The 24,892-nt window shown below is 43.9% G+C and overlaps 1 protein-coding gene across 2 annotated transcripts in view; it reads left to right on the forward strand.

Moving 5' to 3' along the window:
• PAX2 (paired box 2) overlaps window positions 1-24,269 on the forward strand; it is a 156,769-nt gene extending 132,500 nt beyond the window's left edge. Inside the window, exons 8-10 of one of the 2 annotated variants that reach the window (XM_066619159.1) lie at window positions 13,414-13,515; window positions 18,769-18,855; window positions 24,129-24,205. In XM_066619159.1, coding sequence (XP_066475256.1) covers window positions 13,414-13,515; window positions 18,769-18,855; window positions 24,129-24,205 — 266 coding nt within the window. Of the gene's footprint in view, window positions 1-13,413; window positions 13,516-18,768; window positions 18,856-24,128 lie in introns of both variants that reach the window. The other variant, XM_066619158.1, reaches the window with a different exon arrangement.
• The last annotated feature ends 623 nt before the right edge of the window (window positions 24,270-24,892 follow it).

A 24,892-nucleotide genomic window follows, 5' to 3' on the forward strand; every position in this document is an offset into this window, starting at 1 on the left:
GCTACCTGAGGAATAAGAGTCATAGCATCTTGAAGCTGGAAGGGGCACAACATCACATAGTTCATTAGTATGAACCTTCCTCCTCTTGAAAGGCGTGACTTGTTCTGTCTATTAGAGTTGTTCTGATAACATGGTCACCTGGTGTCACGTTGAGCAGGATAACAGAGGGATGCTGAATCCCAGTGTTGTGACTTGTCAGCCATTTCTGGGTTATTCCCCCTAAAGATGGGGTTGCTGAACTGAGGGCACCCTTCTGTTGCTGCAGGTAATCCCTAACAAAGATCATTTGTATAAAAGTAATACACAAGGCAAAAAAAAATTTAGTGAGGAGGATACAAAAGGGAGAAAAGGAAAGGTTGAAGCAGGGATGACCAAACCAGATCTGCTATTTGGCACCAACCCTGACCCACTACTGCTGCTGCCACAGCCACCACACACCACCACCCCAGAAAAACTCTGGGAAGAAGAATCAAGCCATTTACATTGCTCCTTCTGTATGATCCTTTTCAACAGAACAGGAACTGTAGGTCATGTCATGCTCAGGCCTTCCAGCATGTCTTCCACTTTCTGATTTGTCTAAAGGAACTGCACAAGAAAGGAGAGAAGTAAGATGATAGGGAAGTGGATCAGTTACGGCCCTGTCCATATGGGGCACCCTAAGTCTGCACCCACCCCCGCCACACTTCACTTGACCTGATCTGCATCATTCACTTCATGGATGGACCAGCCTTGGGTCCAAGGTCTAATCTGTAGAGAACGCTAACAGTAAAGTGGTCACAAAGGATAACTGTTAAGAGAAACCAGGAAGGATGATGAATGAGGTATGAATTAAACAAGATAGCAAGTGAACTAGGAGTCAAAGAATGAATGAATGAATGAATGAATGAATGAATGAAGAGACTTATTGACAGCTCTGACAATACCAAAGACAGATTGAGAAGAAAAAGAATACAGAGACTTGGAGAAGATAGTTGCCAGAGTTTAGCAAGATCCAATCATGACAGGTAAGTTTTGAAGTTCAAGAGCTGTCATTCCCCCTAGCCATACCCCAGTAAGACAATGCAACAACAACAATAACAAAATTAACTTCAGATTTGTGCCGTATCTGGACTTCCAATTTTGGAAGGATTTCTGAATAGGCTGAGGTTCAACATATCTTTTAACAAATTACTCTTATTTAAAAAGTGAGAGGACAAATCTTTTGTGACAGAGGAAGAAATGCTGGAGACATGAATGGATAGATCGTGGGGCAACCGACAATGGAGGAGAGGTACCAGGTGTGAAAAGGTACTCTGGAGATATTACACAGGCTGTGTGGGCATTCATTTTTTCTGGAAGCATCTTATCTCCCTCTTACAGCAAATGTAGGACAGAGGAGAATAAGACTTGTATCCCCCCCCCAGATTCCTAATCCAATGAAGTAAACAAATCCCTGTTCTTGTTTGCCATCCATCCATCCATCCATCCATCCATCCATCCATCCATCCATCCATCTCTCTCTCTCTCTCTCTCTCTCTCTCTCTCTCTCATTTGTATTCACCATCAGGTGGCATTTGAGGGGAAGGTAGATTTTGGAACATGTGCCCTTAGGCACATTTCTCAATTTGCCTCCTTCTGAGCCTTTGGGGGGGGGGGAAGTGTCAGAGTACTCTGAAAGACCTGAGTATTCACACTGCTGCTATCACTGTGCCTGCCACAGAAGTCCACTGCAGTATAATCTGCCTCCCCTCAACTTTACCTCTACAGTCAGCTGCAGAGATCAGAGGCAAATAACATGATACAGAATAGGCACAGATCATTTTCTAGATATGACAATCAAAGATGATAGAGACAGGCAAGAGGCAAAAAATGCAGCTACTTATGGAGGCAATCATCAAAGCATCTACTTTGTCTCATAAGTTGCTCAGACAGAGGAACAGAGCCTGACAGCAGTTATATAGGATCAGCCAGGCTTTTATTCACATCCATGATCCCTTGTCCTGAATGAGCTGATGAACTGCATGCCTTGCCTTTCTAGTTACTATCTGGGAAGTGGTGCAGAACAAGAAGGATCAGACCAGTATATCCCTCTGCCTGAGAGATGCCCCTGTGGCACAGAGAGTGAGTTACCTGGCCCTGCTGCCAGAATCCCCATGTTGAGCTTCTGACCCTTACAGCAGTGAGCCTTGTAAGAAACTTAAGCTTCATTGTGACTGGGGATGAGGACCAAGGGGTTAAGTCAAAGTCTTAATCAAGCAGAGCAGCTGGACTTTCAGAAGGGATTTAAGGAGAGAGAGAGAGAACATCACATCTGGGAGGTAATTCCAATATAAGGTATAGTGAAACAGAATGGGCAGAACATAGGAGGCTGTTGGATAGTTGAGGGTAATTGAGTTGAAGAAGAAAAGGTTACAAGGAGTAATATATTGGGGAAAAGCAGGGGGGGAGAGAGGTCCCTGGAAAGCTTTAAAGTTAAAGTTTGTGCTGAATGCTGAAAGTAATGGGAAGCCAGAGTAGGAATTTGAATCAGGGCATGGTTGTAGTGATAAAGGGGTGAATGGTTTGGATAGTAGAGTTCTGTATATAAGTAGCAAGTTAGGATGGCATTACAAGTTGGCAAGGCAAGGCACTGGCTGTCCCACACCCATCAGAGTATCTATCTGGTCAGGTAGACCCCTGAGCTGGAAGTGGCAGTGGTAGCACTCATGTATTGGCAACCATCAGTCTCGAAAGACTATGGTATCGCACCCTGAAAGGTGGTTCTGGCACAGCATCTAGTGTGGCTGAAAAAGCCAATCCGGGAGTGATAATCCCTTCCACATCGGGAGCAAGTGCAGTCTGTCCCTGGTCTGTCTCCCTGGCTATGGGCCTTCCTTCTTTGCCTCTTTGCCTCAGACTATTGGCAAAGTGTCTCTTCAAACTGGGAAAGGCCATACTGCGCAGCCTGCCTCCAAGCGGGCAGCTCAGAGGCCAGGGTTTCCCACTTGTTGAGGTCCATCCCTAAGGCCTTCAGATCCCTCTTGCAGATGTCCTTGTATCGCAGCTGTGGTCTACCTGTAGGGCGCTTTCCTTGTACGAGTTCTCCATAGAGGAGATCCTTTGGGATCCAGCCATCATCCATTCTCACGACATGACCAAGCCAATGCAGGCGTCTCTGTTTCAGCAGTGCATACATGCTAGGGATTCCAGCACGTTCCAGGACTGTGTTGTTAGGAACTTCGTCCTGCCAGGTGATGCTGAGAATGCGCTGGAGGTAGCGCATGTGGAAAGCGTTCAGTTTCCTCTCCTGTTGTGAGCGGAGAGTCCATGACTCGCTGCAGTACAGAAGTGTACTCAGGACGCAAGCTCTGTAGACCTGGATCTTGGTATGTCCTGTCAGCTTCTTGTTGGACCAGACTCTCTTTGTGAGTCTGGAAAACATGGTAGCTGCTTTACCGATGCGTTTGTTTAGCTCAGTATCGAGAGAAAGAGTGTCGGCGATCGTTGAGCCAAGGTACACAAAGTCATGGACAACCTCCAGTTCATGCGCAGAGATTGTAATGCAGGAAGGTGAGTCCACATCCTGAACCATGACCTGTGTTTTCTTTAGGCTGATGCACTATCAAGAGGAAAGTGAGGGCAGGGCACCATAGGGGCCTCGTTTAGGGCTCTGTCCTGCCCCCAGCATTCTGAAACAGACACTTGTGGTGGGGTTGAGCTGTGATAATGAAAGTTCAGAGTGAAGGGTGCAGTAGTCAAGATGGAAGATGACCAGAACATGAATCAGCATGTTTGCCAAGAGGCTGGGTCTTTCCAATGTTGATGGCAACAGACAGGCAGCCCAATCCTGAGCTGCCTGGGGGTACGCAGCTGCAGCTGCGCCAAGAACGACTGCCGCCATGTCCTGTGTGCCTCAGCCTGCTGCAGGCGGCGCTTCAGGAGGAAGGGGAGTTTCATCCCCATCTCCTGGGTCTCCATCTCTTCTTCCCATCTCCAAAAGGTTGGCAGAAAAGGCCTGGCGGTAAGTCTCACAGTCTCGCAGACGTGCTTTACGGCTGAGCTCAGGATTGGGCTCTGAATATGGGAAGCAAAGGAGAAAGATGAAAAAAAGCTGAAACTCTGTACCTAATTGATAGGGTGGGTTCTGACACTGTTATTAAATATGGAAAGTGATTGAAGGTAGAATATTTTGGGAGGAAATCGAAGATGCATGCTCTTGGATGCATCACATAGATGAACAAGCCTTGCCGAGGGAGAATCAGCATGGCTTCTGTAAGGGTAAGTCTTGCCTCATGAACCTTTTAGAATTCTTTGAAAAGGTCAGCAGGCATATGGATGCGGGAGAACCCATGGACATTATATATCTGGACTTTCAGAAGGCGTTTGACACAGTCCCTCACCAAAGGCTGCTGAGAAAACTCCACAGTCAGGGAATTAGAGGGCAGGTCCTCTCATGGATTGGGAACTGGTTGAAGACCAGGAAACAGAGAGTGGGTGTCAATGGACAATTTTCACCATGGAGAGAGGTGAAAAGCGGTGTGCCCCAAGGATCTGTCCTGGGACCGGTGCTTTTCAACCTGTTCATAAATGTCCTGGAGATAGGGTTGAGCAGTGAGGTGGCTAAGTTTGAAGACGACACCAAGCTTTTCTGGGTGGTGAGGACCAGAAGCGATTGTGAGGAGCTCCAGAAGGAATTCACCAACCTGGCAGAATGGGCAGCAAAATGGCAGATGTGTTTCAATGTAAGTAAGTGTAAAGTCATGCACATTGGGACAAAAAAATCAAAACTTCACATATAGGATAATGGGTTCTGAGCTGTCTGTGACAGATCAGGAGAGGGATCTTGGGGTGGTGGTGGATAGCTCGGTGAAAGTGTCGACCCAATGTGCAGCGGCAGTAAAGAAGGCCAATTCTATGCTTGGGGTCATTAGAAAAGGTATTAAGAACAAAATAGCTAATATTGTAATGCCATTGTACAAATCGATGGTAAGGCCACACCTGGAGTATTGTGTCCAGTTCTGGTCACCACATCTCAAAAAGGACATAGTGGAAATAGAAAAGATGCAAAAGAGAGCGACTAAAATGATTACTAGGCTGGGGCACCTCCCTTATGAGGAAAGGCTACAGCATTTGGGCCTCTTCAGCCTAGAAAAGAGATGCCTGAGGGGAGGCATGACTGAGACATACAAAATTATGCAGGGGATGGACAGAGTGGATAGAGAGGTGCTCTTTACCCCCTCACACAACACCAGAACCATGGGACATCCACTAAAATTGAGAGTTGGGAGAGTTAGGACAGACAAAAGAATTTATTTTTTTTGCGTATAATGCTTTATTTATTTATTACAGATACAGGTAAGGAAAATTGGATAGACTTAGGGCTAGGACTACATAGGTTACACACGAGGGTGGTGGCCATCGATTACAACAAACATTAATCCAAACGAAATTAATAATCAATACAAAAATTATCATATTCTTTAACCCAACTGGTTAATACTTTAACACTCCATATTTTTCCTCTAACCTTATCTATCCCATCATAAAAAAAAACACTTCAAACTTTTACTTATACACTCTTCTTACCACTAAACTAGTCTCTAAAATAAAATTTCTTATCTGATTCTTAATTTCTAATATGACATCTAAAAAAAAAGTCTCCGATTACCATGATATTACCTCCTTCAATATCTCTTATAACATATTATACATCATTTTCCATAACTATCCAATCAAAAAAGGCTTCAAATTTTTACTTATAGACTCTTCTTACCACTAAACTAACCTCTAAAATACAATCTCTTATCTGATTCTTAATTTCTAATATCACATCTAAAAACAAATATCTCCAATTACAATAATATTATACTTTGCTTTTCCACCACATATTTATTAACCCAAAATACAGGTTTAATATTTTCTCCAAAATAAATTGACATCTATAATTTATTTTATCTACCTTCTTTTTTATAAAATAACCCTTTTATTTGTCTTAATACCACTATATTTTACACAATACTTATATTCCAAAATTGCAGTTCCATCTAATTTATTTCATATATTTACCACTTTAATTTTCACGATACTTATATTCCAAATTCCCTTTTCATCCACTTTAGTTTAATCTAATTAATAAAATATTTATCTTAATACACTTAATTTCCGCAATATTTATATTTCAAATTTTCATTTGCATCTATTTTAATTTAATATGTTCCAAAAAAAAAAATTCTATTTATTATTCAACCATTTCGCCCTTCTTCTTATTGTTTACTTTGTACTCTATCTTATTGGTGTTCCCTCTTAGTCCTCCTACTGGTTCTTCCACTTCTTCTTTTTCTTCTTTTTCTTCTTAAGTCCCCCCCCCTCTGTTTTTCTTTCTTCTTTTTCATTCTGTTATTCTTGAATTCAATCCATAAATTCTTCCTCTTCTTGAGACAGCTTGCTCTCTGAACATTTCGTCTTTTTTCTTCCTTAAGATTCCCAGTTATTATGACAATTGCTTCTTCCATCTCGTGTCCCATTTCAAAATACTCCACTTCTTTAACTTCACCTGACATCTGATCCATTCTTTTTTTTTTCTCTATTGTTTATAATCTGTTCCCGCGAGTTTACAAGGGAGGAGCTTATTTGCCCAATTTGTTCAGAGAGTTCTCTGACTTGTTGCTCCATTTCTCTTCTAAAATCCATCAGAAAGTCCACCAACAAGGCCTGGCTTTCATGATCATCTTTTAGATTTTCAAAAGCCATTTTTATCAACACCAACTCGAGCCACTTCCTGCAGGGCTACTTTCTAATTTTGTATCCAGGGCTACTTTCCAAATTTTTATATCCAAAAAAAGTCAATCAAATCCACAGTCAAATTAGGTTAGTATGCCTTTAAATGACCAAAAGAAGGAAAAAAAAATTCAAGCCTCTTGCTGAGAAACCAAAACCAGCAGTGTCCAGGCTTAAATAAAGGCTTTTTGCTGGGAAAATGAAGGTAGACTTTATTTCCTTCGTTGAAGATTACTTATTTATTTCTCTTCGGTACATACCATTAAAAAAAAATATAATCTTGTACTTACTCCAGCAGGGGAAATACCAATTCACCTATTCCCCCCCTGGGTGGCTAATGGCCAGCATGAATAATCTTGAGTTATCTCCTCCTCCTCCAGACTTCTTACTTACAGTTCTCAGTAAAACTTTTTAAGAGCCAAGTTCACTCACTCTTAATAGCTTTTTTCGCTGCGATGTTGTTGTATCTAGGCCATGGGAGGACGGGTTTTCAGCTCTCCGAGCTTCTCAAAGATGGCGCCCGGGATAGATATGCTTCAGCACAGAGCAAAACAGAGAGAAATCCTTGAAATTGCCTGTTTCTAAGGACCCCCCCGTTCAAGCTCTCAGCTCTTCGTACCGTCTTCCTGGCACCGAAGCGTGCCTTAGTTGTTTAGGCACATGAAAACATTATTTCGCAGTCTCTTCGGGAACCCCCAAAGTTCACTGCAACTTCGCTGAAAGTTAGCTCCGCCCCCAAAAGAAATTTTTTTTTACTCAGCGTGTGGGTGGTCTGTGGAACTCCTTGCCACAGCATGTGGTGATGGCATCTGGCCTAGATGCCTTTAACAGGGGATTGGACTAGTTTCTGGAGGAAAAATCCATTACGGGTTACAAGCCATAATGGGTATGTGCAACCTCCTGATTTTAGAAATGGGCTATGTCAGAATGCCAGATGCAAGGGAGGGCACCAGGATGTAAGTCTCTTGTTGTCTTGTGTGCTCCCTGACGGCCCAATCCTACCCAATTTTCCAGCTCCAGGGTAGCCACAATGCAGCCCGATGGTAAGGGAACAAATATTCCCATACCTTAAGAAGGTCCCAGTGACTGCTCCTCCACCACAGGTTGCAGTACACACCCCACTGACACAACTGCACTAGCACTGGAAAATTGGAAAGGATTGGGCCTGAAGGCATTTGGTGGGCCACTGTTAGATACAGGAAGCTGGACTAGATGGGCCTATGGCCTGATCCAGCAGGGATGTTCTTATGTTCTTATGGATGTATTTCATTTGAGATGGCAGAGACATCCAATTAGAAATATCGGATAAGCAACTGGTGATGTCTGATTGGATAAAGAGAAAAAGGTCTGAGATTGAGACATAAAGGTACATGTAATCAGCAAAAGGGTGGGATTTGCTGAGATTACCTGAGGACAGTGTGTAAAGACAGAAAATAAAGAGAGAGAGAAAAGGTTCCCTTAGAAACTGCAAGAGAGAGAGACAGGAAAAAAGGATAAGCAATAAGCAAAGAACAAAGCTTTTTTCTATTTTGAGAAAGGGTATTATGTTGTACTGTATTTCTAATGCTTTTTTCATAAAACCAAAGTGTTCACCAAAACAGACAACTTCTCAGTTGCTGCTGAAGTTAATGAGAAGAGGCAGAATTGCTCAGAATTGCTTCTGATTTATTACCTTTGGTGGGACAGCACTGCTGGCATTTGGTCAAGCAGCATAAAATCAGAGTGACTAGTTAGGCTGCAATCTATCCACACTTAACTGGGAATGATGGCATTTACATCTGGGTACGCATGCATAGGATTGGGCTCTAACTCACACAAGATGGGCCCTGTTCTGTGAATTAGAACCTACAGCTTCTTCACAGATGAGGAGTAGTACTCTCTTCCCTGTGTTCCTGGTTTTAACATGACTGTCCACATGATTACCTCTCAACATAACTAGGGATAGTCAGAACCGACTCTCAGGTAGTCTGGCACAACTGAGAACAATTCTTGATGCTGCCAAGAGACAGACCATGAAAATAAACAGGATTATATCTTCTTTGACCCTTTTCTTGGCAACTAAAGTGAGGAATTAACTCTGCAGAAAGTCTCATAAGAATCCTATGTCCTGTGAGGAATCAAAATCTCTTCCATCAATCTGGGGAATAAACAGGATGGAAAAGAAAGCAGGCTATAAACTCTAAAGGTAGTGGTAGTGGGGGGGACTAAAGGTGGGAAAGTGCTCCCTCTTGCTAGAAGCTTCCAGATTCCAGAAAGTTCCCCTTAGACACTAAATACGTCCTAAATTGATGTCAAGGTGAATCTGGAGGGTTCCTGCTTGAACAAAATATCTGAGGAAGCTGAAAGTGCTTTGATTAAAGTAGCATAATTTTTCAATCCCAAAATTGCTACCAAATTCTATCTGAAGTGAAATTCAAGGCAAATGTGAACATCATTGCTTGAGCAAAACTTATCCACTTTGAAAATTTTGATTTTGAAGGCTATTTTAAAGGATTTCGGTACATTCAGTGACTTGCACAAGCCTAGTAAGTGGTAATTTGTGAAAAGTGGCTTATGAGCTAAGTGCTACATCACATATTTCATCTCCTTCACTTTGATGCTTTAGAGATCTGGTGCAACTTCTGGGACAAAACATTACTTTCCTTAGTTTTCAGTTTAATTACTCTTGCAATATACAAGTGAGTAAGTCCAATATACTTGTAAGTAATATACAAGTGAGTAAGTGGACACTGATGGCTAGACAGTTAGAAAATTAAAGCAGCTGAAGCTATCCAAGACAGATTGTATAGCTGCCAGGTTAATCTACAGGTGTGGATCCTATTGAACTTTGGAAAACTCAGGCGTGAACTAGATGAAACAATGGAGATCTGTGATACTCCAACCTCTTTCTATCTGGATTGGGACCATGGCACTGGGTGAGAGGGTGCTAACCCTTTCTCCCAGTGCCATTTGCCTGATGAAAATCACCCCACTCCTAAAATGGATAGTTGCCCCTTTAGGAAGTGGTGTCAACAGTGGAGTGGAGGGGGTCCCTGGGTACCAGCCATAAGAGGATGCTAGCATCGTTTCCGCCCCAGCAGCAAGAGCCTCAAACACACTGCAGCCTAGCTGGCAGGAGGCTCAGTTGTCACCGAAGAGCAGTGGGCAGAACCAGCAGTGTTCACCATGACTGGAGCCAATGCACACCTGCACAAGCACCCACAGCCACAGCCAGCTTCACCCTCCAGCAACCTGGAAGTGATGTGATGATGTCATTGTGTCACCACCAAATTTCTGGATTGCTAACCTCTACATTGGGTGACACCACCCCCAGTGATACCGTTGCCTTTAGGGAAAATTTATGAACAAAAACACTGTGCCCATACATTTTACCTAATGGGAAAAGTAGACGATTCAGAGAGATGGTTATTTTAATACAGAAATGGCACAAGCAAAAAAAAAAAAACTTTAAAAACCAGATTTCCTCTACTCTCAGCATCTAATCTTGGCAAAAACAGATCCAGTTATAGATCTTCACTGTCTCATTGAGTTTGACTCCAAGGCCAACAACCGGAATGATGTGATGGTGTCGTCGAAGAATACATTTGGGGGTATAATAAGCCACCACAAAACAGCACAAACCCTGCTAAAATTAAAAGTTATTAAATGTAATAAAAATCAAATAAAAAATAAGTAGCAGGCTCCTGCCAGTTTGTTCTTGAGCCAAGCAATCTGTGCCAAGTGCCCACCAAACAATTTTCAAAGCAGAAAATAAATGCCATGTGCCCACCAATTTGTCCCTAGGCCAGGAAAATCAGTGCCCACCCCAGCAGCCAGGAATGTATATGAGGTCATGTGTCTGCTAGCTATCTTTCCTGCGTCAGTGACATACTGGAGCAAATCAACCAGTATAATTAACATGAGAAGGAAGTACAAAAATCCTGTCTTTTCTACTTTGTTGCTCAGCTTATGTTGCAGAGAGAATGAAGCAAGACATGGCTGCTTTGCAAGAATCACAGTGCTGCTGCAAGCCTTATAGGTAGCAGGTTTACTTTTTACTGAGCAGTTGAGCAGCATTATTTTCTTTCATTTTCACATTGTATGTAGTTACCACCCTTCTTGCAGGGTGCTTAGAGTAGTGTACATGGCTCCTCCCTTTTCCTTTGAGCCTCACAATAACCCTGTGAGGTAGGATAGGCTGAGAGAGAGTAACTGGTCAAAGGTCACACTTTGACCAGTCACTCTCTTCCTGGCTCAGAATCAGGGATTTGAATGTAGACCTTCCTGGTCCAACATTTTAACCACATTACAATGGCACTCTGAATATGGCCCTCCCTTTAAAAATAATTGTTTGTAAATAAAGAAGCAAGTGACATCTCTTTTTAAACAAGATAGCTGCAAATTCAGATAAAGGATATCTCTGGAATGCCTGGAGCTACTGCTGGATTCTTCTGCAAAAGCTCTGAGTAATGACAGGGAATGTAAAAGTTTGACTACCACTTCCAGTAGTACTTCCTGCAGAATACTATTGCAAACAGAAAACTTATTTGATTAAAACAGGAAAGATTTTACTGTATATTTTTTGGAAACAATACTACGTCACAGGGAGTTGCTCATGATTGTTTGCATGACTCTCCCATCCCAACACTGTTCCCCTGATTTATTACTGTTCCCCTTCTCCTCTTCCACATTCCTGCTCCATTTAAGCCTTTGAGAGGTGTGAAATATCTTTCTTTGCAAGCCCTGATAAATGCCAGAGGGAGAAAAAGGATGGGATGGGTTGATCTTCTCAGAAAACCTGACAAGGAAGATCAGCTTTGTGTAGCTTCAAAATGCTGGGACAAATAACATTTGGTCTCTTAACCCTCCTTTGCTTTGCAAGGTAAGACTTGGCCCTGCTGTTCCCATCGCAAGGGCTTTAGCCAGTCTTTCAAATTGAAATCCTCTCACTGGTGGCTGGCCAGAGAGGAAATCCAGGGCCTGGACTGGATTGTCCTGATGCTCTGGCAATTTAAGCAGTCTGTTTTACCAGAGATTATAGTTTCACTTACACAGAGCACCTGAAAAATGCTATGGTTTAGAAGGGATTAGGGCTTTAAAAAAATTCAATGCTTTAAAAAAAAAAGAAATAAACCAAGAAAGGAACTGGGGAAACTAGTATGCCTGGGGGTGGTGTAGGGTTGCCAACTCTGGCTGAAGCTATTCCTGGAGATTCTTTTTTCCAACCATGGTGTAATGTTGGTAATTCTTGGAGGCCCTGTTAAAATCTCCGGGATCACTTTCAGGAGGCACCTGGAGGTTGATACTGATTCCTGGAGACTCCAGATCAATCCGGGAGGGTCGGCATCCCTAGGGTATGCAAACAAGGTTTACCTCTGCCCATATTAAAATTCCTGCCAGTTATACACCCATATTGCTGCCATCTCCCAATGCTGCATCTATTTTCAACCCTTCTTTTTGCCTCTCAGTGAGCATGGACTGGCTAGCCTAACTACATCTCTGCTTGAAAATAAGCCAAGGTGCCTTTAAACACCAGAACTTGGCCAACCCAATTCTATACACTTTTATGCAGAAGTTCAGAGATGCAGAAGACATCTTCCCAGCTGAGTGGGGGGGGGGGGGAGAGATGATCTTGATATTTCCCATTTTAACTCACCTTCTCTTCAGTTCAGTTGCTTGGATCCCAAAGAGATATGCTGTGTCCTTAGAACAGGAGTCTTAAACTTTGTTATTGCAGCCCTTGAAAAACAATATAAATTTGTGTTTGTTGTGTCCCCTATATTACAGCTAGTTTCAGCCTGTACTTTGAGTAGGAGTAAGTCAATTGGTCCATATAGCTCAGTATTGTCCATACTTATTGGCAGGGCCTTCCAGGATTCCAGACAGGGGTCTTCTCTAGTAGGACTGGAGATTGAAGAGATTGAACCTTCATAGCTTTGTTACTCCCTTCTGAGCTGCACTTTCAGAACCCCTGTTTTAGAATCATTCCTCTTATTTGGGAATAGTGAGTGATTACACCTTGTAGCCTCTCAGAATTGCTCCAATGACAGTCCCTGGTACGGAAGGGAGGTGTTAATTGCAGATTTTTATCTTCAGAATCAACCTGGTGGGAGCACAGATAACTATTAGCCCTGGTTGTACAGCAAGACTTCAGCCTGACTTAAACTGGAACTGTTTGTAACTGCAACCACCAGGGCAAGCTGAGCCATGTAGCTCCATACCAGCAGCGGCAGAGCGATGACAATACAAATGCAGAACTTTGTTTCCAGCTAATAATAATAAATTGTTATAATTATTTAAGTATGTGTATTATTATTATGACTGAAAATACTACTTAATATTGAACCATTTGCTCAGACAACAATTGTAGTGATAATGAATACTTGAGTCAACTCATGATCTCAACCCCCTCCATTCTCCTTTGATTGTTGGCTCAATGGTTTTTATATAGTATTTTTTACATATTTTATGCGCATTATTTTGTCATTCTTACAAAAATCCTATAAGGTAGGCCAGAATGGTTATCCTTATATCCCAGATGAGCCTGAGGCTGAGAGGGAATGGATTGCCTAAGGCCATCTAGTGAGATCCCATCCCAGCTGAGGTGAAATTTGGGCCAGGAACTTACTGACTCACAGTTCACACACTTTGCCACTTCACTGAAATTAGTTCTCCTCTCCCTTATTTTTTCTGTGTTAGGTCGTGACATGGCAAGCACAACCTTGCCTGGCTACCCACCCCACGTCCCACCAACTGGACAGGGCAGCTACCCAACCTCAACTCTTGCAGGAATGGTGCCTGGTAAGTTCCGTGCTCAGCACATTGGTGCTCCTTTCAGCTTTGATCAGACAGGAGGACAGTCTGCGAAATTTTCAAATGTGCTTTGTTTGAACAACCTGCTTGAATGTGTAGTGGGGAAGCAGTTCCAAGTCTTCTTGCATGAAATTGATTGCTTTGATCTTTCCAGTCTGGTTTTGTTAACTGAAGCTGCTTTGGTGGTCTGCTAGATGGCCTGTTCTGTGTTCATAGAGATGCAATCCTATGAGTTGTTCTAGACCTTAAAGTGGATTTTTATACAAATGACCGGGATCTACTTCTGCACTGTCGAGCCAAAGATGGGATAGCAGTCCATTTTGCAGTGGCTTCAGTTTTTCTGGGGAAAGATCTTAGAAGGTGCAACTGAAAGACTTCTACTCCACCCTGAGATCTTTGGTGTACAGGGTGTTGTAATCTATGTTTTATCTTGTGCTATTCAGCGCCTAGATGAAACAGCTGGGTGAACTTATCCAGCAAATTGGGCTCATATGTCATAAGTATGCAGATGGGCACTCAGCTATATCTCTCATGTCCATCTTCTGATCCTAGGGAGGCAGTGAGAGCCCTGAGCCAGGGTATTGCTCCTTTAGCAGCTACACTGGCTCTAGTATGTTTCTGGGCTCAATTCAAGGTGCTGGTTTGGACCTTTTAAAGTTCTAAAGGAATTGCCTTGTTCTGACTATCATGGATCATCCTAGACTCACCTCACCTTCAGAGGTGTTTACCCACATTCCTTCACTGTCTAACATACACAAGAGAGAGAGTCTTTTTACTGGTGGCACCCAAAGTATGAAACAGTCTCCCATGAGAGATCCACCTGGCACCACCCCTGTTTTCCTTTCAGCAGGCAGCAAAGACAGCTTTATTTCTGTGGGCCTTTTCTGTGTATTGCTATATCTTTCTGTTCATTAGAAAAGGTATTGAGAAGAAAACGGCTAATATTATAATGCCGTTGTACAAATCGATGGTAAGGCCACACCTGGAGTATTGTGTCCAGTTCTGGTCGCCACATCTCAAAAAGTACATAGTGGAAATGGAAAAGGTGCAAAAGAGAGCGACTAAGATGATTACTGGGGTGGGGCACCTTCCTTATGTGGAAAGGCTACGGCTTCTGGGCCTCTTCAGCCTAGAAAAGAGGCGCCTGAGGGGACATACAAATTGAGACATGATTGAGACATACAAAATTATGCAGGGGAAGGATAGAGTGGATAGAGAGATGCTCTTTACACTCTCACATAACACCAGAACCAGCGGACATTCACTAAAATTGAGTGTTGGGAGAGTTAGGACAGACAAAAGAAAATATTTCTTTACTCAGTGTATGGTTGGTCTGTGGAGCTCCTTGCCACAGGATGTGGTGATGTCATCTGGCCTAGATGTCTTTAAAAGGGAATTGCACCAATTTCTGGAGGAAAAATTCATTACGGGTTACAAGCCATGATGTGTATGTGCAACCCATTGATTTTAGAACTGGGCTATGTCAGAACGCCAGATGCAAAGGAGGGCACCAGGATGCAGGTCTCTTGGTATCTGGTGTGCTCCCTGGGGCATTTGGTGGGCCACTATGAGATACAGGAAGTTGGACTAGATGGGCCTATGGCCTGACCCAGCAGGGCTGTTCTTATGTTTCTGTTGCCACTGTTAACTTCTGTAGATGTTTTTTAGTTCACTTAATAATTTGTTATAATTTTTTTTGTTATGTAGAATATATATATTAAAGATAAAGAATAAATAGATGTAGCCATGTAGGTGCTTCCCATAGAGCTTGTTGCGTACCTGCAGACCTGCATTCGAAGATGACAACTGTCTGTTTGGGCATGGCTAACCACTCTCCATGCTGCTCATGGACCATGACAGCATGAGCTTGAGACATTCAGAGAGCTTGCACATTGTAAGCACAATCTTCTGTGTGTCTCCTCAGAAGTAGGTCCCATTATGTTTAGTAGGGCTTACCCCCTGGAAAGCATGCATAGGACTGCAGCCTGTCCTGCAGCATCTTTTGTTGGTGAATGGTATTGATGCCAAATCACAGTGAATGGACCCTTGCATTTATTTTGCAAGGGGCATATCAGCATTGCATTTTTTATTCATGGGAGTCATTTCTATGAGTTTAAACTGCACGTGGGAAGGATTAAAATGTGTCTAATTGTCAGTTAAGCCTGGCTGTGTGCCGATACTTTCAGACAGGTTGGCCCTTACCTTCTGGTAACTATTGTTACACTACCATTCTTTGGTTAGCTAGATGGGCCAGAATGATCATCTAATGGAAGGTAATGGTAGGGAGATGATTTCTCTGTGTGCTTGAATGAGAAATCTAGGAAAGCCTGGAAGCAGTCACACACACACACACACACACACACACACACACACACACACACACACACACCCTAATTTGCAATGGGGAGCATGTAGCCATACAAAAACACAATTGCTGACAAGATGATGTCTTGTGGGAGTGTACATTAAAGTAAAAATTTGATAACATTTTGGAAATTACTAAGGAATTGCCATCCCTAAATTTGAAGCCCGACAGTTTCATGTTATTCAAATTCAACATTGGCTAGAGCTGAATGGGGTCACAGGAAAGCAGTACACAAACAGACTCTTCTAGATTTGGCCCTTTTGTCTTCTGCTGAAGCTGTCCTTGCAAAGCATGTAATGAAGCCACTCTTTTAATCTACCCATGGGGTGTAAAAAATCAGAGACACACTTGGGGAATGCACCTTCCTTCAAATTAGGGCCAAATGACATGTGACACTAAATGCACAACTGCATATGAACAGGCATAGGTTTACTGTTGCACACCAACTGCAAGGGGCTTCTGTTTGAATCAGGACCACAATGCAGAGGTAGGGGGTATTTAACCCTTTACAACTGCATGGTTTTTCTGCTGAAAAAATTTGCCTCCATGAAGCAATTCTAACCCTAAATATGCTATTGTAGCAATTGGTGATTTTCAGCAGAAAAAGCACACAGAGGTAAAGGGTTAAACTGCCCTTTTGTGGTCCTGACCCAAATCATTGCCCTGCATGGCTGTTATGCAAAGTGAACTTAGGTCTGCTAACTACATAATGGTGCATTTAGCGCAGCTTGTGCTTGGGTAGCATTGCCCACTCCCCAGTAGGCAAATTTTCCATTTCTAATTTTATTCCTTGGTTAGTACTGACTCATATCCCACACTAGCATTTTTTAAACTGTCTCAGGTTCTGGGGACAGCCTGTTTACCCTCTCAAACTACCCCTTTGGAATGGGAAAGGAATCGTGATTCCACTGGTGGACAACGTCTGTCCAGCACCATCTCAAGAAATCAGAGGGGTCAGAGGCCCCCTGCATAGCATCTCTTTTAAAATTAGCTTGTTTGGTAAGGGGATAGACCTGCACTGACAAGGGATTCCTGTACTGCTTGGACTTTGTTATGCCTCCTGTGACTGGTCTTTCTCGGCACGTGTTCTCTTCCTTCTTTTTTTCTGAGCATCTTGGACCTCGGCAGGAAAGCTCCAGGACCAGAAGAGAAGAGGTCACAGCCAGAGCTCGATGCAGAGGGAATAGTTAAGCAGAATCCAGTGCCGATGAGGAAATTACATGTGTTTCATTAGTGATTGGGGAAGGAGATAGCTCAGTTCCTCTTGGTCACAGTTGAGCTCAAAAGCTCATTATCCCGCGGCACGCTTCCTTTCACTCCTCGTCAATAAACACCATTTCACACCCGCTGCTTCTCTCTCCCTGGCTCCTCTTGGCTGCTCTGGAGAGAGAGACGCTCTTTCTCCTCTACTTAAACTGCAGTTCAGAATTACTGTAAACAGTTTAGGGTGACAATACGGATGGGAGAGAGAGAAGGAGTATCGGAGCCCTCCTTTTACAAGCGTAGTCAGACTTTATAAGGAAATGTCTCACTGACTTCCTTTTTGGATAAGTATATCCTTTCCTTATTGGGGTTCAGTGGTGGTGCCAGACTGCTGCAGGCCCTGCAGCAAAGCCTTGCCCCCCATGGCACCCATGTCCACTCAAGCTTACCAGTGGCAGGTAATGATGGCTTTTCCTGTCCTCCCCACTAGCTAATGGGAGCTTCTCATAGAGGCTCGCAGGGTTGCTCCCTGTTGAAGATGGGCTGCTGGGCACAACAACTGAGTGAGTGTCTTGGCCAACTTATGCTACCACTGCCAATGGTTCTGGAGGTTTCAGGGATTGGCCTGACTGAGTGGGCCCTCACTGCCAAAAAGACCACTGTCAGGGGTCTTTGGTCAGTGCCCGACCTGGCTGACAATAGACAGTGTTCCTGGTAGAGTTTTGTTAAGATTGAGCTCCAGAGTAAAAGCTGGCCATGGGTTTTTTGGCAACCTGAACAGAGCCTTAAGCCGGGGGTCCAGACCTACATACATCCTCTTTGTTTGTGGTTGTCCTTTCCTATATATAATTTCACTTTTAAAGGTTGAATACAGAGCTGGGTTTTCATCCTGGGGCAGACTTCTTGCAGCCTCTGGGTCATCCCCACCTGATTCTCAGAATAGAGTTTCAAAATGCTTGGACCAGAGCAAAGTGGCAACACCCCTGGGGGTAGAGTAATGCAATTCTCTGTAGACAGGCTAATATATTTATAGTGATAAGCAGTGCCATTCTTGGCACTTTATGCTTAGAATTAGTATCTGGCACAGATAAGCAGCTTGAAAAAACAAGTTTCTAACCCTCATGATAATGTGTGAGTAAAAAAGATCAGGTGCTCCTGTGTCTGTTTGCTTACCCCTCCCTTATAGTCATTTTTCCCTACTCATGTAGTAATATTACCTTTCATTTACTATCGTCTCTCCTCCAGGTTCTGTTGGTGCAGACCACACAAGCATCATTCGCTACCAACTGGCACTTGACTTCCTTATCTGGGACTTCCCATAATGTCCCAGATAAAGGGCAAAAACAATTCAATAACAACAATAACACAATCATTGTAATGCCTCTCACCCCTGATCACAATTTGTCAGTACAATTGTGTTACTCAAATGATTACCCTATATTACTCAATATGGAAAAAGTCTGAATCAATGGGGAAGCTACATGTGAACAGAGGGAGTTAAGGAAACACAGGAAAATGTACCTGTTGGCTCTGAATTAAACGCTTGTACCAGAAGACAAATACATGAATATTGAAATATGCAACCCCCTCCTTTATCACATAACTTGGCTTCTCTCCCTTACTGTGTGCTACAATTTCTTAGTGACCCATCCCCTGTACTTTACTTCTTTCAGGGAGTGAATTCTCAGGAAATCCTTACAGCCACCCTCAGTACACGACCTACAATGAGGCCTGGAGGTTCAGCAACCCTGCATTACTAAGTGAGTATCTTCTATGAAGTGCTGCATTCTCTTCCGTCTCTCACTTTCTCCTTTTCTGTTTGTCTCTGTGTTTTCTTCTCCTTGTTTGTTTCTATTTCACCAGGGAGGGAAGACGTCTCAGTGCCCACCTAGGTCCCTAGGTTTAGTTTAGAAAGAGGATGTTTTGATGCATCTGCTCTAGCAAAGATTCTGAGACTACTCTTGCAGGGGCTGCAGCATCCAACACAGTAGTTCATTTCTTCTGCCACTGAATAATTTGATGTGAGCATTTTTACAGATGTGTCCCTTCGGAGATTTTCTTGATGCTGTCAGCTTCTCTAGCAAACTAGCATCTAATACAGGGGTGCCCAAACCCTGGCCCTGGGGCCACTTGCAGCCCTCGAGGACTCCCAATGTGACCCTCAGGGACACCCCAATGAGCCTCTGGCCCTCCAGAAACTTGCTGGAGCCCACAGTGGCCCGACACAACTACTCTCAGCGTGAGGGTGACTGTTTGACTGCTCACATTAGCTGTGGGATGAGGGCTTCCTCCACTGCTTGCTATTTCACGTCTGTGATGCAGTAGCGGCAGCAAAGAAAAGGCCAGCCTTGCTTTGTGGAAGGCCATTTATAGGCCTTGTGCTATTACAAGACCTTCATTCATTCATATAAGTTCTACCTCTAGTATATTAATTTATGTAAACTTATGTAAATTTATTCAAATTTCAAATGTAAATTAATTCCTTTTTTCTCCAGCCCCTGACACAGTGTCAGAGAGACGATATGGCCCGCCTGCCGAAAACTTTGGACACCCCTGATCTAACAGGACATTTAAATGCCAGCTTACAATGCAGCCTTCTTATGAGCCCCACCTGCACCTAGACCATTTCTAGAATAATCTCAAAGGTAGATAGTCAGGATCATGTTGCTTTCAGCCTGATTCCAAGAATGACTCTAGTCAGCTGCAGCCAGTTTGGGGATATACAATGACCCATCTTGGGGGTTACCTTGAACATGCATGCACACATATACATCTGCAATATTCAGCTGTTGCTCAGGACAATCATATCCAGATTCATGGTTTGCTGTAGCTTGGGAGACAGCATCTGAAACACAAATGAATAGAGCCTTTGAGACCTGATGCAACAAAGAAGTGGTTGTCAGAAGGCAGGGTGGGGGAGGGGAGCCACAGGGTCCCCCCCCGTAAGAAGATGGACTGAGATTGGTTATATGGAAAATAAGGCACAATTGCTAATTGCATGTTTGCAGAGCCATAGTAATAATGATATTTTATTCAGAACTTCAAACATTTCAGGCATGGGGAAATTTCAGGTAGTATTTTTAATAGGCCCCCTCAGTTTGTAAAGGACCAGTCTTTAACCTCATCTAGAGAGAAATAGTTTTTTTCAGGGAGTTGAAGGATAGAAGCATCATTGCCCATAAGTGCCCATGATCATTCCACATTTGTCTCAGACAAACAGGCTTGATAGGTTTTTTCAGTGCCTCAAAAAGCTTCCAAACCTGCATGACTAGAAGCAGCAACAGTGCAACAGAAATGAATGTATATGTGCTGCTATGGGAAACAATGCTGGCGTCATATAGTCTTTGGTTCTGTTTACAACTAGGTTAGTCTCCATCTGTGATTATTCTTGTCTTGTGACATATGTACAAACACACAGGTGCACACACACACACACAGAGAACCAAGGGAACATAAATATGGTGGGAAATCCCTGAGCAGTAATGGTTCAATCCTATCCAATTTCCCAGTGCCAGTGCAGCTTTGCTAATGGGGTGTGCACTGCATCCTGTGATGGGAAGCAGTCAAAGAGGCATCTTCAAGACATGGGGACATTTGTTCCTTCACCTCAGGGCTGCATTGCAGCTGCACCAGCACTGGAAAGTTGGATAGGATTGGGCCCTAAGTCATAAGAACAGCCCCACTGGATCAGGCCATAGGCCCATCTAGCAGTCCACCAAATGCCCCAGGGAGCACACCAGATAACAAGAGACCTGCATCCTGGTGCCCTCCCTTGCATCTGACATAGCCCATTTCCAAAATCAGGAGGTTGCACATTCACATCATGGCTTGTAACCCGTAATGGATTTTTCCTCCAGAAATTGGTCCAATCCTCTTTTAAAGGCATCTAGGCCAGATGCCATCACCACATCCTGTGGCAATGAGTTCCTCAGACCAAAGTTAGGTGCTAAGGTCTTAGAAGCATTCACTGGAAGGCAAAGAGTACAATGATATGACGCAACAGCTAATGGCACTGTAGGGAGCAATTGCCCAGCATTCTTATTCCAGACTTGAGAAAGGTACCAGAGTCCCCAGTAAGGTTCCATTTAGGAAGACTATGAGTCAGGCAGTTAATTATTTCCAAACTGGAGAGAATTCACTCAAGGACTACAGTAGGCATGTATGAGCATCAGACTTACATTTTGTAATACCTACAAGTGAAATCTATCAAGAAATATTTTGCATAGTAGAAGCAAGATGACATATGACAACAGCATTTAAGGAAAAGAGTTGGGCAGCCCAATCCAAACCTGCACTGGAATGGGGAGGCCCACTGGCCTTCCCTGTATCCAACACAGAGTTGCCTGTATCCAACTGCCTGCAAGGGGAATGCAATCCTCTTAGTCCAGGTGATGCCACAGCAGCCCCAATGGGGCTATTTGGATTTACACCACCTCAGGAGGTGGTGCAAATCCGAGCAGCCCAGAGCTTCTTTGGGCCACCTGGGACTGGAAGTTAGGAGTGGATACAAGTGCTGGATCCTGGCCCCACCCCCTTGCTCACCTACAACCCACCCATGTGCTCACCCACTGCCCACTCTCACCCCACCCTGGAGCACCTCCTTCCCGCCTTCTCCCACCCTCCCCCAGTTCCCACGCCAGCCTGCCTCGGCCAGCATGACCTTACTAGTCCTGCTTACCAGTCCTTCACGGCCTTACCAGTCCTTACCAGTCCTTCGCAGGGCCCACATCAGCCTCTGGAGGCTGGCTCACATCCCTGCGCCAGTCTCCCACCTCCTGTGGTGGCGCAAAAGTGTCTTACAGCATTTTCGCGACATTTCTGGGCTGGCAAAAGGGATTATCGCTGGCCCATTCATGTATCAGGATTGTGCCCCTAATTGTAATAGCACTGAAATAATGAAATAAGAGAGGCTGTGAAAACTCTTGCATGTTTGTAAGGAGTGGCTGATCAGCTTTGCAGAGTCTGATCCTTCTTCAACTGAACAAGTTGCCCATCACTGCCTTACAGGACAAGGTCGGACTAGGTGGCACATGACATGCCTTCTGACTCTGTAATTCTGTTACCCTTAGTGATCTCTTCAGGCACAAAAGCATAATCGAGTTCCCTTTATGTAAGAAGAGAACCCCAGAGGTTTTTTTAAAAAAAATTATTTAAAGAATTCATTTATTTAAAGAATTTCTACCCTGCCTTTCTCCTGGTAAGGGCAATCAAGGTTGCTAGCATACCCATTTTCCCACTGTGCCCCCTCCTGTGCACCTGCAGTGAATTCCAAACTCTGCTCAGTTCTGCATGCCTGAGATGAGGGCCTCACAGCTATTTACAGAGCTGTTTATCCTAAAATGAAACAGATTTGAGACACAAGCCTTTAATTCTCTAGGGGGCTTTTTATCAGTTTTTTTCTGCATCTGCTTCGTCCCATGATCATGTAAACAGATCAGAAAATGAAGTGTATTAAGCAATTGTTTTCCTAGGAAAACTGATGGAATAAACAAGACCAAAAAAAAAGAGGATATCCTTACTTCCCTCTACAGAGATTTTGATCAACAAGCCATCATGCCTCATCTATTGAATACAGCTGTTATTGACTCCCCTATCTTTCTCTTGTCCTGTCCTCACCAGCCTGTGCATGTGGCTGCTTCCCTTTCACAGATCCTGTGACACAGAGCAGCTCCTTTAGTGCTATGTTGTAGGTGGGAATCTAAAGGCCCAGTCTTTTCCAGACACCATGCAGATGTCACACAGGCACCAGTGCCATGCCAACATAAGCCCAGCCAGCAAAGGCGGGGGAGGAGGGGAGACAGCAGAACCTGAGCCACATCCTGCCAGCCCAGCCAGTCCAGCAACATTACCATCATCCCTAACAACAATGGGGACAGAATTGCTGGCTGTGGCATCGGTGTAACAATAACCCAGTGATTGAGCTAAGCACGTGCATTGGTCGCCCAACTACCAAGTAATGCCACAGGGTCATCATCATGGTCAAGCAGCATATTTGCAGCAATTGTCCTGGTGACCAAGTGACACCACACAGTTGCACCAACCCAACCTGGACCACCACTGGGACAGCTATGGTCCCCTGGGAGGGGTGGAGTGAATAGAAAACACATGCAGCCTGGTTCCTCATGGCATTCCTCATCAGGATTGGCAGGTAGAGTCTCTCCCCAGCTGCCCTAACCAGGGCATCAGTAGTTGAGATGGTGGGGCACTATGGGGAGGGGGGTTGCCTGTCTGCTGACAGACAAGTGGTAATCAAGTCAAAGTGAACCAAATCAGTGATGGGGCAGCATCTGAAGCACACAAGAGAGGTTGCCAACCATCTTGGCAGATTTTTTGCACCCTTGCCCACTTATTAGTCTCTCCCAGAGATTGCTTTTCAAGTGGCCCTATCTTCCCTCCCTGCTTTTGCACACCCCATGAATATTAACAGGCAGTGACTGTCTACAGCTAGAAAACAAACTGCAAGCTCTTCCTTTCCAGAATGGGAGTCGCAACTGAACTACTCTGTGAACATGGCTCCCTTGTTTCAAACAGATGATGCACACGAAACAGGGCAACATGGAACAATGTATTATGGAATGGAACTTTTTCACATTTGAACTGTGGTGGACTAGCAGGATCACGAGCAAAAGGCCAGTTCTAACAGAATAGTTTGCATTTGTGAGGTAGCTTTTTGAATGGCTCCTGTAAACACATGCAACTGATAAACGTAATGCAAGTTATCGGAGTCCAGTATGCAAATAATTGTATCAGAACTCTCTCTATATGAATAGCGGCAGGTAATTCGTAAGTTTCCCATGTTCTGGTTTGCCATATAAGTCTGTCTATGCTATCTTTTCTGTTCTACATATTGGCCATTAATTAGTCTGCATCCCCAGGTTTCTGCCTCTACTTCTTTTAATATGCCTTTCTTTCTTTCTTTCTTTCTTTCTTTCTTTCTTTCTTTCTTTCTTTCTTTCTTTCTTTCTTTCTTTCTTATTTTATTTTACTGTATGTCCTTTCAATCAGTCCATTCTTCTCCTGTGTTAACTTTCAGGTTCCCCTTATTATTATAGTGCCACATCCCGGGGCTCCGCACCTCCCACTGCTGCCGCTGCCTATGACCGCCACTAGTTACCACGGAAACCACATGAAACTGCAGGGTGACAGCCTAGGCCTCCATATTGTACCTGTCTGATGAACATTCTCCACCACTTGGAAGGATGAAGAAAATCTCTCCATTCCCCTCACCTACCCTTTCTACCCAGCCCTCCTCTTTTAAGACTACAGAACGTACTGGAATGTCATGCATTTGCTACCACCAGATTGAAAACATCATTGGTAGTCCAGCCAAGCTGCTTCATTGAATGATGGCACAAGCAGGCCTGTGTCCAGTGGTCCTGCTCCTGTTGCTGGTGTTGCTCATGTCACTGCAGTACTTTGGATTGTCCCATGTGAATTGATCCTTGGTTCTCTCGCCTTCAGTTCCTTCCGCATGAGGCTTACCTCTAACTGTCAGAGGAATCTGAGCAATATAGCCTGCACTATCTTCTTTTGGGAGTGGTACACATAGGAGGTAGCAAAGGAGAATGCTGTTTGCAACTTGTTGTTCCCCTTAGGAGATGATCATCTGCGAAAAACACCTCAAAATGATCAACTCTGTTTCTAGAAAGAGAGAACCATCTGGCTCTGTCTAGCAAAGGGGGAAAGACCTGCGCCATGCTTTCTGTGTTCCACAAGGGTTTCTTTGTGTGACTGATTCACTCCCATTTCTCCATAGGTTGGTTGAATTAGGACTTGCTTTCCTCACAGTGTCATCTG

Source organism: Tiliqua scincoides, chromosome 3 (assembly GCF_035046505.1).
Source record: "Tiliqua scincoides isolate rTilSci1 chromosome 3, rTilSci1.hap2, whole genome shotgun sequence".
Lineage (NCBI taxonomy): Eukaryota > Metazoa > Chordata > Lepidosauria > Squamata > Scincidae > Tiliqua > Tiliqua scincoides.